This window comes from Bombus pascuorum, chromosome 9, assembly GCF_905332965.1.
Source record: "Bombus pascuorum chromosome 9, iyBomPasc1.1, whole genome shotgun sequence".
In the NCBI taxonomy this organism is placed as follows: Eukaryota; Metazoa; Arthropoda; class Insecta; order Hymenoptera; family Apidae; genus Bombus; species Bombus pascuorum.
Window position 1 is genome coordinate 4,478,593 of NC_083496.1, and position 15,724 is coordinate 4,494,316.

The 15,724-nt window shown below is 30.7% G+C and overlaps 3 protein-coding genes across 8 annotated transcripts; 2 read left to right on the plus strand and 1 right to left on the minus strand.

The window, feature by feature from the left end:
• The first annotated feature begins 965 nt into the window (after positions 1-965).
• Positions 966-8,490, plus strand: LOC132910882 (death-associated inhibitor of apoptosis 1-like). 4 transcript variants are annotated; one of them, XM_060967024.1, is made up of 3 exons: positions 966-1,523; positions 5,878-6,751; positions 6,855-8,490. In XM_060967024.1, the coding sequence occupies exons 2-3, from the start codon at positions 5,912-5,914 to the stop codon at positions 7,233-7,235; spliced, it is 1,221 nt and encodes a 406-aa protein (XP_060823007.1). In that variant the 5' UTR covers positions 966-1,523; positions 5,878-5,911; the 3' UTR covers positions 7,236-8,490. The 4 variants fall into 4 exon arrangements, with proteins under 4 accessions (XP_060823007.1, XP_060823008.1, XP_060823005.1 ...); XM_060967025.1 differs by having other exon boundaries at positions 5,970-6,751; XM_060967022.1 differs by lacking the exon at positions 966-1,523 and adding an exon at positions 3,909-4,070.
• A 367-nt stretch (positions 8,491-8,857) lies between these two features.
• On the plus strand, positions 8,858-14,241 carry LOC132910873 (protein Son). Of its 3 annotated transcripts, XM_060967000.1 has the most exons (12): positions 8,863-9,391; positions 9,481-9,804; positions 9,947-10,640; positions 10,731-10,882; positions 11,406-11,551; positions 11,644-11,752; positions 11,815-11,969; positions 12,044-12,154; positions 12,226-12,339; positions 13,372-13,600; positions 13,673-13,788; positions 13,875-14,241. In XM_060967000.1, the coding sequence occupies exons 1-12, from the start codon at positions 9,073-9,075 to the stop codon at positions 14,013-14,015; spliced, it is 2,610 nt and encodes an 869-aa protein (XP_060822983.1). In that variant the 5' UTR covers positions 8,863-9,072; the 3' UTR covers positions 14,016-14,241. The 3 variants fall into 3 exon arrangements, with proteins under 3 accessions (XP_060822984.1, XP_060822985.1, XP_060822983.1); XM_060967001.1 differs by lacking the exons at positions 13,673-13,788; positions 13,875-14,241 and adding an exon at positions 13,093-13,202 and having other exon boundaries at positions 8,858-9,391; positions 13,372-13,451; XM_060967002.1 differs by lacking the exons at positions 13,673-13,788; positions 13,875-14,241 and adding an exon at positions 13,140-13,202 and having other exon boundaries at positions 8,860-9,391; positions 13,372-13,451.
• On the minus strand, positions 14,036-15,479 carry LOC132910549 (histone-lysine N-methyltransferase SETMAR-like). The gene is made up of 2 exons (XM_060966323.1): positions 14,463-15,479; positions 14,036-14,110 (listed from the first exon to the last, which is right to left on the minus strand). Exons 1-2 carry the CDS (start codon positions 15,477-15,479, stop codon positions 14,036-14,038), a joined length of 1,092 nt encoding a protein of 363 aa, XP_060822306.1.
• Between the last annotated feature and the right edge of the window lie 245 nt (positions 15,480-15,724).

Genomic DNA, 15,724 nt, shown 5'->3' on the forward strand with positions numbered 1-15,724 from the left:
AACTCCTTAGTACAAATTCCATTTTTTAACACGTTGAATGCCACAGGGGTCACCGGTAACCGGCATTCAACTTGGCCGTGGCGCTGTGGGGATCACCGATGACCGGCGCGGTGAGATTAGTAGAAATACAGCAAATGTCAATAGTTATAAATTTTTTATTATTATCAGCGTTACTACAATGGTATGACAAAATTAATGCAGTATAAAACATATAAAGATAATTTCATTTATACATGGAAAATAGATCTATTATGTGCGCCCCCCCCCCCCCACCAGTGACTGCCGAACCCGTTGGGAACCCGCTTTTCGTGTTTCATCTTAATGAACACTAACCCCAAGGAACGTTTCGATTTGAAAGATGTTTGATGATAATTAAGGGTCTTGACAGTAAAGTAAACAATGTTAAATCTTGTAACGGTTCTTTAGGGTCATTGCGGGTCTGAATAAATTATATATTAACAAAAATGGATGACCATCTTGACCGAGGGATGGATTATGGTTTATGATGGGTTCCTAAGACGGGACCTAAGAACATAGAACAGTTATTTGACAACACGAAGAAACAATATGATAAATCGCAAAGAATAAGTGAATAGCGCAAAATCGCATTTCAGCGCCACGGGAGGCCACCGATGATCTCAGTGAGATAAATTCATTAATGATGATTATACACCGTAACATATATCTTGTAGGTAATATTTCAACATTATATGTATCGTATAATATAAAAAATTCATCGTGGTGCCTCGGGCAATCCCTGTAAAATTAACGTCGTATTCAACGTGTTAATTATAACACTCGACTAGTTTAACGATAAATTTCGGAATTAGACTTGTTTGCTTGAAGGAATTAGATTGTTTCATTCGGATGTTGAAATAAGATTGTCTCCTCCTTAGAAGAAGAAAAATTCAGAAAAAAAAAATAGATACAGATTTCAACTCAGTAATAAGAGTTATAAATTTTATGTGAAAAAAGAAAAGTACAAAGCTAAAAATGGAAATCGTTATATGAAACAATTAGCCACCATTATAAAAAAAAGATGTGGAAAAATGTCCATTGTAAGAATCCGACTAATAATCTGGAGTGTTTATAGAGGCTATGTGCGGGTACCTTTTAATTAATGCCTTCGGTATATGGTTCTTCCAGGTTTGGCTTGTAATATTCCTGAATAGAACATTTTCATATAATTTTATAATGTCTATTCTAATCATACAACATTTTTGATTGAGAGGGTAAATGTTACATTATATATAATATATGAAATTTTCCAGTTGCGATAATAAAGAATGTATAGTAATATATTTATCATTTTATATTAATTTTATATCAATGTATTATTTATACATTACAAATAAAATATCTCGTTTTTAGAAAATAATTTTAATCAGTACATTTTCAATGTAATTTAAAACTGAGATAAGCTATCTTAGATTATTTAATACTATAAATAGTCCTTGTTACTAATACCTCACTAGTTGTTATTGTAAAACTGATGTTATTAACTGTGTATTTTCTGATGCCAAGTACGTATATAAAATAATATCTTTAATATATTTCGTTATAATAATTCTATAACAGATAATATTATATTTCTAAAAACATTAAATTTGTATTAAATATAAAAATGCTAAAAATACTAGGGAAAAAATTTTCTTATGTACAATTCTGCAGAAGTCATATAAATGCTGAAATGTAAATAAAAAAAAGTTTAAGCTTGACGATATTTAAAAAGACAGGTATATATACATATGTATTGATTTTATCAAATTGTCATTTTAAGAAATATTTCCAAGAAATTTACGCACTGGATTAATATGCAACTAAAAATATACATATAAAGAAAACGTAGTAGATTGATCGGTGCTTTTTCTACGAACTTCATTATTATTATTACGCTTCAGTTAAATCAAGTTGAGTGAGAACTACAGTGCTTAAGGAAGAACTTCATTGTTGTTTCCTAAGAACATTCGATATTAAAACATTTGATTATATATTTATATTTATCGTTTGAAACCTCTTCATTATGTTTTTTAGACGTATGTATATTTGTTTACTTAAAAGATTATATTAGTATGTTTACTAATACATATTTATTTTAATGATAATAAAAGTATGAAAGATATAATAAATAAAAAATTGCACTAAAGATATAATATATATGTACGTATATTGTCGTGTGCTGCCGTGTCTTCTTACATTATATTGCAAAATTGGATCATGGTGGAAAATATTGATTCGATTTACGAGTATCTGATTCTTTATTGAAAGATAGCTTTAAAATACAATTCTATTCTTTGAATATAGAACTCGGCTTGTGCTTATCAATAGATAGAGAAATTGACTAATTGTTCTCAGAAGAACTCTTGCTTGATTGTATAGAATTGATTATATCGCTTGACTTTCGGTATTAGACCTATTTAATTGTTGGAATACTAAGATTAGATTGTTTGTCGGAAATATAGTCAATTTATTCGTACAAACAACGAAATAAAAAATACTAAAAATAAATGTAAATGTGAAATTATATATAGTAAGATATTCGAAGTTTTATTGGATGCAACGTAGTGATAGCAGATGATGGTTGAAAGAATTACGTATAAAACAGTGCAATATGATGTTAAAAATGAAAACTATCACATGGAAAAATTGAATACCGTCATATAGAAAATAAGATATTGAAAGATGTCCGGAGTAGAAAACTACAGGCTTTATAGAGGGTATACATGATTAAGTACTTTAATTCTTTGATGTACGATATAGACCCAAATTATTTTCTTGGGTGTTATTGTTTACCAGATATTATTTCAGGTCACATTTTTTGGTCCGATTTTTCATATCTGTTCTATCGATTGGGATTATTAGGGTCATAAAATACGCTAGTCATAGGATTATTTTAGGCTCATAAAAACTGACTCATTGTCTCAACTGGTAGGAAAACAGAATGATACATTTATCAAGTATACATATTTGAGTAGTATCTGATCAAACAAATGAAATAAGATTGTATTACATTTAGAAGTTATGATAATTTTGAAATTATATCCTAATTATGCTCGAAACAATTTGCATTTTCGTATTATTAAAAAACTTTGAATTGCTTCAAAATGAATTCAAATATTTATCATCTGTTATTATCAGTAGTGATATTTCTTTAGTTGGCCCACAATGGAGACCCGCTACATTGTAAGCCTAAATAACAATCTTGCTAGCATGCACATAAGCAATAGCGCCGGAATCCCAAATTATACAGAAATACTTACAAAAAAAAAAAAGATAAAATACAGAGTCCAAAAGTTGTACTTAGGTGTACGTGAATTTATGAATTAATGGGAGGAGAAATGATATCTTCTCTAAGGAATTACATTTTTTCACAAATAAAAGAAACGCGATACATCTCTGGAGCTTCGAACGCATAGAATTTAAGAAGAAAATTTCACGCTCGTGTGAAATATTTCATTAATCGTACTTCGTATTTCTACGCTACGCAATGTAGGTTTCCGCGAAAACGCTGCACGAATGATACATATATGTATGTACTCTTTCTAATTCCTCTAGATAAAAGCATTATATTTTCAGGTGGAAGATAATGTTTATGAATGAATAAAGCGTAATTATCTTTAACTTTACTTAAACTTAAAATTGAATAAGCTGAGAAAAGAACTGAATTGAAGTTAGATAGATACGTTAGGTATGTTACGAAATACGACTATAATCATGTATATAAACTTCTGCTAGGAAATTAATAATAATAGAAAGATGAGATTCGAAGCTTCATTTAAATTTTGCGCTAAATGACTAATGACAAATGTGTTGTCCGCTTTAGGTATAGGTAGATTCTTTGCGTGGTGCTGCACGCGCATGCGCAGCATCGATAATTAGTTGCTTGAGTGGGATCGTGGTAGGGTTATGTGGTAGAGTAGGGTAGGTGGGAGGTAGAAACAGAAGTTTTGCCACGTTCAGTGTCAGGCACGCAAAAGGTATGAGTGAATGGACGAGTTTTGTATGATAACGTCGATAACAGTGTTTTTTGAACATTTGGCGACTTGTCGAAGTCAGGACGTCTGATATTGGTATGTTATATACGTAATGCATTTTTATTTTACCAATCGTACAGATATAACATTTTTCGAGACAAAAATTAACTGGAAACGTTTCTTTATTTGTTAGTGAAAATATGAAACATGTTAGTGAAATAATTTCATGGACTCAAATTGTTAATAATTTACACAAGTTTATAGAATTTACATAAATTATACAGAAATTGTATCTTTCGATTAAATATTTTAAATATCAAAATGTGCTCTAAATAGCATAAATATATAGTAATTTGTACAATCACTCTAATTTTGAAAAAACAATTTTTAACTTTTGCTGTAAGAAGATAATGAGTTATGTTTGGTTGAGGCTATCTTTCTTGCATACCAACTTCCGTTGTGTTCTCCCACTTCTCCCTTTCCTACTCTTGATTACGCTGTTGCCAAATGTCATAAAATGAAACAGATGTGAAAGTTCAGTGTAACTTTAAGATTTAATTCCGCGATGTATATATTGTATATTTCTCTCTTTCTTGTTTACGTATTGTTAAAATATTTTCCTTACTTTAGAGACGGAATATAAAAATTAATTAATCAATTAATTACTTTTTTCTGATTTTAATTATATCAAATTTTATTAATCTTTTATGAGAGAGATACGAACATTAAAAAATATATACTAATATAATATATAAAAAATATATACTAAAATATATACTATTTTAATAAGTTTGTTTCAAAGTTAGATAAGTTGTTAATAACTGTATCATTTTTTATTATGTGTATATGTATTTTATATCCTATAAACATGTTTCAGTCATTGTAAAATTATTCGACATCAGCATCGATACTACGTTTCTTTTAAACGGGAACATTAGAAAAGTATGCGTTCTGAAAAGAAGAGGAAAAAGTCCATTACAGATTTCTAGTATACAATTTAACAAACCGGTTTAGTGATCTGTATAAACTACAACTTTTCCTAATAGTATCACAACATTATTATTAGATTAAAAGTCAAAAACTTATAACGTCATTTGCGGAAGGTTCTTAATATTCTTTAACTAAGATTTAATAAATGATCTTCGTACGTATTAAAATACATTATATATATATACATATAGTATTTATTACATATTTTCTGTTTTGTATAAAAACTTTAAAATAAAAAGTAGCATGAACTGTTTAGGTGTTTGTAGATGACCAATAAATTTAGTAAGATTTTGTAACATCAAATTATAGTATTAAATAATGTAAAATGTCAGTTGCTACGCCCTTGTCGATGCATTTCATTCTCATGAGCATACAGTGGTGTAATGCAACAAGAGAAGTTGAAATACGGGCCATACAAGCGGCAACGTTGCACAGGGCGGTGAACAGAGCATGAGCCTGTGTAAACTCTAAGAATCGAGAAGGAGAGAGAGAGAGAGAGAGTTCTCGGAAGTTTTCGTTTGTGTGTGATACGTAGGCTGCGTCATTTCAACGTTATGTACTGAGAAAAGTCCATGATACTCCGTCATTCAAGAATCATAACGGCATTGTAATCATCTAACAAGTTTAGAGTCCTTCCCCTTCCCCCTTTCTTATCAAATGCGGGTGGTATGTCCCATAAATGTATAATACGATCGTACATTCAACGCAGTATATATTTAAATATGCATATTCCATATGTTGCACAATTTTACTATATATAATTGCAAGTTAACTTACTTATTTTTATTAATAAAATGAAATTGATGCTATGAAAGATACTTAGAGTAAAAAAAATAATTGCGGGCCAATAATATTTTAATAAAAGTATATTTACAATTAATATTTTATACAATAGTTGCAATTTTTTTAATAGGTTTGAAGACATTTTTAACAACAATTCAAATAAAATGATTGGTATAATCAAACACAGAGACTTGGGAAATGATACAAACTTAAAATCTTCAGGAAATGCACATTTAACACCATCAGTTTCTGTAACACCTGATATATGTCATGATGAAGCAGATAATATTGATTACCGTTTTGAAGCAGCAAGACTTCAGAGTTTTGAAAATTGGCCTATAACATACATTGAACCTGAAAAGCTTGCAGCTGCAGGATTTTATTATACGGGTGAAAGTGACAAAGTGAAATGTTTCGAATGTGAAGTTGAAATATGTAAATGGGTAGAAGGTGATATACCCATGGTTGATCATCAGAGATGGTCTGCAAGGTGTAGATTTATTCGTAAACTGAACTGTGGTAATGTACCCATTGGAGTAGATCCCGGTACAGTGATACCACCAATACCAAGAAGTAGGGATGTATGTAGTCCTTATGGTTTAGAATATCGACCTACATCTGGTCCCGATGACCATAATTTTTCAATGGAAGTACAACTACCGAACACAGCTAAACTTGGCTGTTTAGGTTTGGGTAGGACTAAGGGACCAACACATCCAGAATATGCTAGTTATGATGCTAGGTTACGCACATTTTTAACGTGGCCTAAATCTATGCCACAAACAAAAGAACAATTAGCCGATGCAGGCTTTTTTTATACTGGGAAAGGTGACCAAACCTTGTGTTACCACTGTGGAGGTGGTTTGAAAGATTGGGAACCAGAAGATGATCCTTGGGAGCAACACGCAAAGTGGTTTTCTAAATGCTGTTATTTATTAATCGTTCAAGGGCAAGATTATGTAAATAAAATAACAGGCCAGCATATATCTCCACCTTCTAAAGAAGTAAGTACACAAATGTATATCCTTAATTGCATATTTTATGCCATATGCATAATAAGTATTTGATAACTGGATTACATACTTATGGATATTGTATTTCTTTCAGGAAACAATGCAGATGAATCTACCAAGTTTTATTAAGAAAGTACAACCTACAAGTGTAGAAGTAGAAAGGAAAGAAGAGACAGAAAGCAATCCAGGATCAAGTTCTCAAAATAACGATATTTGGGGTATTGCAAGCAATACAGAACCCATAAAAAGGAGTTTGGAATCCAAGCCAGCAGAAAATCCATCAAATATAAAAACACAAAATACCAAACCTACTGATGATGCAAGAATGTGCAAAATCTGTTATAACGGAGAATTAGGAGTGGTATTTTTACCATGTGGACATATGGTTGCTTGTGTAAAATGTGCTCCTGGCATGACAACTTGTGCAGTATGTAGAGAACCTGTTACGATGACTGTACGAGCTTTCATCTCATAGTATTCCATACATATTCATAGTATTACTACAATTATAGATAAAAATACATTGCATACATGGATGATATATTTATGGTGATTCTATCCTTCGAATTTTACTTTTAAGTGTTTTTTCGAAGCATCAAAAACAGCATTAAAAATAAGTATAATACAACTAAGAATAAATCGAGTTGCAGGTGTGCTGGTTGAAAATCGACTGGGACTCGGATTCGAACCTATGAATCTCTCGGTTACGAATCCAAGCCCCAGCTGACCGAGCCAGCACTCTATAGTATTTGTATACATCCTGATAATGAATAATTTCGCCTTCCCGTAATGCTTCGATACAATTCGAAAAAGCGTAAGAAATCAAATTGTAACGAAAAAACGCGCCGGGTTTCGAGAGTAATAAAGCAATAGAAACATAAGCCAAGTCATTGCCATGAGTGTACGTTAGACTTTCTCAATTCTTCACATCAATGTATAAAGAAATTCATTTTTAACATGTATCACGATTAAAAAATATTTATCACCTATCATAGCAATTGTAAGTATTTGGTATAGGGGGTTAAAGGATTAGAAAATAATAAAATAGAATATGAAATGCATTACAATCTTGCATTTTTATTAAATTTCTCTAGTTAAATATTATTTTTTTGAAGACAGTTAAAAGTAAAGTGCAAAGCGCGAAATTATTACAAATATATTTCCTGTATGTAACAGATCTTTATCTACAATTGTTCCATTCATTTCCACTGCAATTTCTACTTCATGCGTTAAATAATTTATGTGAACCTAAAATAATACAATGAAAATTGCCGTATGTAAAAAACAATTTCGGTATTTAAAAATACAATTACGAATGAAAAGTACAAACACGTTTATTAACATTTCCAAATTTTTAAATTATTATTATTGTTATTTATTCAAGTAAATTTATTCCATGTGAAGTTGAATATTGGGTAAAATTGCTAAATTTTATGTAATATTCTGAGATATTCTAAATTTTGTATATTCAAAATTTACACATGAACATTATTAATTTTCTATTTATTGCACCTTTTTTTATACATATGTTAAATGAATTGTCGTATCTTTTTTGTTTGTTTCTTTAACACGTTGTTACATATACATTTATATGTTTTGTAAAAATCATCAAAATCCTAAAAGCGTTTTTGTAATATGTCTAAAATAAAATACAAATTTCATTAAAGTATATATGTATATTAGAAATATAACTTTTTTAATGACCATGTATAATAAAAAAATACGATATCTTTATTATTACCCTTTAAATGACCTTTAAAACCATACATATTGTAGTCTTATCATTAGTTGAAATTTTTTCTTTATTATTTGAATATTTATTCATTAGTTGAGATAATTTCTATTAAATTCTGATTTAGAGCATCTAATATTGTATATGTAGGCTTTTTGTTATACATACTCTGATACATTCATTTTTATCTAACGTTCTCATATACATATGTATATATTATGATATTTTTTATTTTTCAAATTAAAGTATAATTATATAATAAATCATATAAAGATTTTAACGTGTAAAAAATCTAAACGATATAGGATAGAACATACAACTATAATTTAAATGAAAAATAAAATAACTATATTACTCTTAGGATGATGTATGTCTATTTATAGAAGATATATAAAATGTTTTCTTTCTACATAGTTTTAATTATTTAGATGTCGCTGTGATTGTTAAAATGGCGACTAATGGTTCAATACGATAGTATGATATAAATGAAATGATAGAATGTGATGGATGCTAATATCTTAAATCGATACAGATTTAAATATTTGTGTTCTTAATTCATTACAATGAATTAATATCAGCAATGGGAGATTTGTTTGATATTGCAAATTTAATTACAACTGTCGGTGTTGATAGAATAAAAATTAAGCCGGAACCCGGACTGCCAGAAAAATCTTCAAATGAAATTTTAACAGAGTTGTTTAGCACATTTGATGCTGAAGAAGAAATAGTATCATCAGAAAATACTGATCAGCAAGTTCCAAATGCAAGTGTTAAAATTGAGAAACCTATTAAATCTCAGGTCAAGAAAAAAAAAACTAAGAAGAAACATAAGCACAAAGACAAAAAACATAAAAAAAAGTCAAAGCGAAATTCTTCTGAGAGTAACAGTGATCTTGAAAGTAATATTAAAATATTATTAATAACTAGAGAAATAGGTAAGTGTATATATTATTTACGATTAAACATTATTTGTTTTTATAACAAATAGATATTAAAAAGAAAAGAAAGCATAGAAAGAAAACAAAACGGAGACATGAAGATGATTCAAGTAAGTCGTCAGATTCAGATGAACCCAAAAGTAAAATATCAAAACTTGATACATGTAACAATATGAAAAAGAAAGGTTATAATAAAGATAATGGACTAGGAAAAGAAGATGTAGATGGATCAGAAAGTTTTGAGAAATTAATAATTAAAAAAAATCCAAAATTAGAAAATATGTTTACAAAGGAACCCGATAGTCCTCAATTGCCACCTATTTCAAAAAAAATTGAAGATGATCCTGAAGAACAATTAATATCTAAAGTTCTTGGTTTGTACCATTTATGTTAAAAATGATTTTGAAATATATTTTTGATTGATATACATTTTTTTTCATTAAATCTTAGTTTAAATAAAAAATCATTATACATATTGATATATATTGCTACTGTAATATCTTTCTCTATACACAGAAAAACCAAAGCAAGGACATCAAGGGAAAATATTGATAAAAGATCTTAAAAATAGTATAGTTTACAATGATACAGTTAGAGAAATAGAAAATAAAGAAAAGGAAAAGGCAGCTCGAATGGAAGATGGTGAATTATCTGATAGTAGTACAGATAATAGAACTCCAACATTAAGTCCTAGTCCAATTCGTTGTACTTCATTTAGATCATCAACTTTGAGTCCAACTTTAGAAAAGGTAGAAAACAGAGCCCCATTGAGTCCTGTAAAAGGAGAAGTAACTGCAAGAAATGATTTAAGATTAATTTTGAGAGAGAAAGAAAAGAAAAGATTAGGAGATGTGGATAAAAGATCAGAAGGAATAGAAAAATCAAAATTATATATGAATAATGAATACAAAGAAAAAGCGTATAATTATAACAGCAAAATTACAATAAACAAAGATAGCAAACACACTCATAATTGCCATTCTCAAGAGAGAAGAAGATCTGAATCTCGTACACGTGTGAGTTTACGTAGAAGTAAAAGCAGAGAAAGGGATAAACGAAGAGATAAAAGTAGAGATAGATACAACAAAAGTCGAAGTAGTGATCAACGAGAATCTTTGAAATGTAGAGAGCGACGAAGACATAGAAGCCGCAGTGATGATAGAAGCAGAGATAAATATGTACGAGGACGAAGTAGAAGTAGAGAACGAAAGTTAGTATTATTTTTTATAACTATATGTATATGTAATTTATACAGATTTACAGTTACATATGTAATTCATTAATTTCCATATCTTGTAAGGGAACGGATAGAAATTGATAAAAAGAAATTGTTAGAAATAGCAAGAAGAAATGCAATAAACATGATTAAACAAGGTACATTACCATTGGTACAACAAGATAAAGCTATTGCTGCAATACAAGCTGGAGGGAAAACTGTGGATGAACTCACAGGTATATACTTTGATAAAAATAATTATTTTTTAATAATTTTTTGTAATTTTATTTTCTAATAATTTTCTTTTATAATGAGGATAGTTGGTCATGTGGTAGTTCAATGACGAGATTATTCGATGTTGAAACTGTCAAATATATTTTAAAATAATTAATACAGAGTCAACCGTAGATTGTTCGATACGGGTGGTTAAGAGGATGTACGCTAAGACGCTCGGTACTAATTGATTCGCTAAAGACTGTGTGTTAATCGCTAATAAAATCGCTCGACACTGAAACTGAAAAACTGATCACCTTACGATCGTGTTCGTTTATTTATACTGGTCGAGGGGGTACCAGTAAATTTTCATTCGCCTTTGTTAGACGGTTACACGTAGCGGCAACATTGTTTTGCCCGGAGTTGGTTTATTATTGCATTATGTATATCCTAACGATATTGGTACTCCGAGTCAAAACAACAGCGTGGCTCGAATTGTCCTCTAGTTCATGTCCTGCTATAATAATAATTATTTCTTTATTTCAGACTTCTGCAAATCATTATCAAAATCTGAGGCATTAGGAGAACTTTCAAGTATCTCTTCAGAAGAAGATGGAAGTGAATCTGAAAAAGGTTTTCATCATCCTTTTTTACTAAAGGGTCGACCTAATTCTATTATCATGAATATTAAGGTAAGTTTAATATATATATATTTTTAAATACATATTGCGTCTGTATATATATGTATTATGTTAATAAATTATTTATAATTATTGCGTTTTAGGATGCAAAGCAATTACCAACCAAAACATTCCAAGAAAAAACAATAGAATCATCAAATCAATTACGTTTACAATTTCCTGTATCAAGTGGACAACATCATAGAAAAAGCGGTAATGTTTTTGCTATTATAATCAAAATGATTTTATCATTCAAAACTTCTTGTTTATTGCAGAAAATGAATGGATACCAGTTGCCCCAAAGAAGCCAGAAACGAAAAAACAATTTATACCAGCTACTGTCCCAACTGAATCTTTTCCTATAACACCTTCAACTACATCTATATATCCAGTGCAACCGGCAGTTTTTTCTCACTCGATAGCAACAGAGGTATAGAAAATAGATAATTATTATTTAATTGTTTTACATATATACTTGCATTTATATGTACATTATATTTTCAGCCAATAGATATTGGTTCGATAGTATCTCAAAGATTAGCAGCAATGAGAAAATTAAGAGAAAATCCAAATGATGTATGTGCTCAAAATGAAATGTATAGAGCACAAAATGAGGTATTGTTGTATGTAATTACTTAACAAATGTTTTAATATTTTCATATATTTGTTATTTGTGTATTACATAGATGAAAACATGGGCTGAAAGTAAACAAATGCCAGGTCAATTTACTGGGAGTACAGGAGCCAAAGTACTTTCACCTGCAGAGCTTACTTCAGGTTATCAAGCCTGGGCTCGTAAGGTAACACTATTACTAGATAATTTATCTTGTTATTTGCTGTTCTATATATATCCATATATCCATAGTGTGTATATATATATATGTGTGTGTATATATATATATATATATATATATATATATATATAGATACACACGCTATGAAAACTATTTTAAGCAATTCTGGTAGGAATAATCTAATTAAATACATATTTGTAACCTAATTTATAATTCATAGTATTAATAAGATGATAAATATGAACATTAAGACATATATTGACACTGTTGTGTTATATATATGTACATAATACAATTTTATTTTTTTCTTTCCATATCTTTTTCTTTTCTTTTGTTTCTTTCTTTTTTTTAACAATGCATTACCTGATACTGATATTGCCTGTAACAAGTTTTCAGGTACAGTCTCTATCAAGATCAATGCTATATTCTGATATATAGCAGATCTGATAAGAACTGTAATGTAGGCACAGACTATTTCTTACATAGAAGTAGATTCTGTGCCTGCATGGACACAGGAGCGCCATTATTTTATAGATTTTTGTGTTGTGTGATTAGACTATATAATTAATGTAATTATACTTTACATTTAGTATTTAAGAAAATAAGTTGTAGGTGTACTTAAAACAAAGATAAGTGTATAGAATCATTGATTACATGAAATTCATTTATATAATGGGCTCTTGTTAGATTATTGCTAATTATCATCAGCTTCCTATCACAGGATTTCATCTGGAGTTACTGTATCTTTTGTTTATAAAGCTGGGATATTTAGCATTAGTCTGCATCCACCTGAGGGTTTGTTACAGGCACATAGCTACGTCAGAGAAGAAACAACTTCAGCGGCGTGATGTCAAATTTTGATTTTTTTGGTAAGTATTTTCACCCCAAAAATATTAGAATAATGTTAAAAAAATATTAATTGCATATAGAATAACTAAATTATTTTATTAATTTTGATTATATGTTTCTCTCATTTTTAACTTTTAATTTCATTAACATTGTGAAATTCATTACATTTTAATTTAAAAAACTATTTAGGACCAATTAGTATCAGCACAGCCTGTTTCGGGTGGGATGGGTATGGCTTTACTACAGAAGATGGGTTGGCGACCAGGGGAGGGTTTGGGAAAAAATAAAGAAGGTACTCTTGAGCCCTTGCAGCTTGAAGTAAAATTGGATAAACGAGGACTTGTTTCCGAGCAGGACATTGGACAAAAAATAGGGAAAGCAACCAAACCACTAGTACCAGCAATCAAAACTTTAGAAGGTATATTCTAGTGAAAATTTACATATTGTAGTAATTTGGTATAACAAATAATTTTAAATTTATATATTGCAGGTAAACATCCAGTATCATTATTAGGCGAATATTGTTCAAAACGAAAACTTGGTGCACCAGTTTATGAATTATGTTTTGAATGTGGACCAGATCATAGAAAAAATTTCCTGTTTAAAGTATGTGTAATTTTGTGCTAATTATACTTGTGTTTTTTTTTTTTGTTTCTAAATTGTGTATATATGTTTAATGCTATAACCTTTAGGTAAAAGTAAATGGAATTGAATACAAACCAAGTGTTGCGAGTCCAAACAAAAAACAAGCTAAGGCAGAAGCAGCACAGATTTGTTTACAAACATTAGGATTATTACCTGAGCCTAATTCTATGTCTATTACAAAATCTTGAAAGTAAATCAACAATTTTTACTAAAGTACAAGTAACAATGTATAAAAATTGTAAATTTGGAAGTATATTACTTCATTCTTTTTACTGTATATAACCTTCAACATTTCAGCACTTTTCATTTTTACTATTGAATATTTAAATATTTAGTACTAATTATTATTTTAAACATAATCATCAATGAATATCATGTAAATGAAACAAATAAAATATGTATATCATACTATAAGGATTTTTTTTATTTACATATTTATTAATACGAAGGCGAATCAAATATAAACGAGACTTTATTTTTAAAATAATTTTATTCAGTGAAATAACATAGCCAAGCACATATTATTTTTCAACATAGTCTCCTGCTTTGGAAATGCATTTTTCCCAGCGGATTGGGAGATTTTTGATCCCAGCATCGTAAAAAGAAGAGTGCTGTGTCAGAAGCCAATTGCGCACAAAGGCCTCCACCGCCGCGTCGTCTTGGAATCGTTGTCCTCCTAGTGCTTCTTTAAGCGGTCCGAAGAGATGGAAATCGCAGGGCGATAGGTCAGGACTGTAGGGAGGATAATCAAGTGGAGTCCACCTTATTTCCTCTAATGTTGTGCAGGTTAGAGCTGCTGTATGAGGCCTGGCGTTGTCGTGGAGGAGAATGACGTCTCGAATCGGTTGCTTACGCCTTTTCGAACGATAAGCAACCTTTGCCTCCCTCAAAAGCTCACAGTAATAAGCAGCATTTATTGTGCGACGCTCATGCAAAAAATCAATGTGCAAAACGCCACGCCGGTCGAAAAAAACAGTTGCCAGCACCTTCCCATCTGACAACCGCGTCTTGGCTTTCACAGGGGCTGCCTCCTCCTTCCTCCGCCACTCCATACTGGCTTGTTTCGATTCGGGTGTGTAATGATGAACCCAAGTTTCATCGCAGGTGACTATTCGATTCAAAAATGTATCCCCTTCTTCCGAAAACCGTGCTGAAAGCTCCTGACACACTTGGAAACGTCTCAACTTCTGTTCTGCTGTCAAAAGGCGAGGGACCCATCTGGCGCACACTTTACGGAACCCTAGGTCCTTTGTGACGATTGTTTGACAGCTCCCATAACTTATTCCAACCTGTGCTGTCATTTCAGAAAGTGTCAAACGCCGATCTCTTTCAAGAAGTTCACGAATCGTGCGAATGTTCTCCTCCGTAATGCTGGTTCGAGGACGACGATCATGTTCCACATTTTCAACCAGTTCACGTCCTTCCTTGAACTTCTTATGCCAGGCAAACACGCGAGCCCTTGACAGTGTCTGATCCCCGAACTGTGCAGTCAATCTTTGCAGAATTTCTATTGGTTTGACGCCTTCATGTGTGAGAAATTTAATAATAATGCGTTGCGCAACTGAGAGGTGTACTTGTTGCTCTGACATCTTGAATACTACCGCCAAACGTGTCTGAACTGGACAACGGCCTGCTCTCCCCACTCCTGACATCCCAACCAATGCACACTAGAAGCGGCCGCTCGCTCCCTTTAAATTTACGCGCTCAGAAACAAAAGTCTCGTTTATATTTGATTCACCCTCGTAAATGAAAAGAAGACATAAGTATGCTCACTGTCATATTATAAATTTATGTACTTAAATATTTCATATCTTACCTTTTTGATACTGAATATTCTATTATCTTTATATTTAATAAATTGCTTTTTATCATATAAGTGAATTATGTATTTTTATAT

Excerpts from the sequence above, each read along its gene's own strand:
- LOC132910882 (XM_060967024.1), top strand. The coding sequence starts at position 5,912 with ATGATTGGTATAATCAAACACAGAGACTTGGGAAATGATACAAACTTA. Across the intron at positions 6,752-6,854 it reads TATCTCCACCTTCTAAAGAA|GAAACAATGCAGATGAATCT; the intron begins GTAAGTACACAA and ends TATTTCTTTCAG.
- LOC132910873 (XM_060967000.1), top strand. The coding sequence starts at position 9,073 with ATGGGAGATTTGTTTGATATTGCAAATTTAATTACAACTGTCGGTGTT. Across the intron at positions 9,805-9,946 it reads ATTAATATCTAAAGTTCTTG|AAAAACCAAAGCAAGGACAT; the intron begins GTTTGTACCATT and ends CTCTATACACAG. Across the intron at positions 10,641-10,730 it reads AGTAGAAGTAGAGAACGAAA|GGAACGGATAGAAATTGATA; the intron begins GTTAGTATTATT and ends ATATCTTGTAAG.
- LOC132910549 (XM_060966323.1), bottom strand. The coding sequence starts at position 15,479 with ATGTCAGGAGTGGGGAGAGCAGGCCGTTGTCCAGTTCAGACACGTTTG. Across the intron at positions 14,111-14,462 it reads ACGCGGCGGTGGAGGCCTTT|GTTATATACAGTAAAAAGAA; the intron begins GTGCGCAATTGG and ends GAAATGTTGAAG.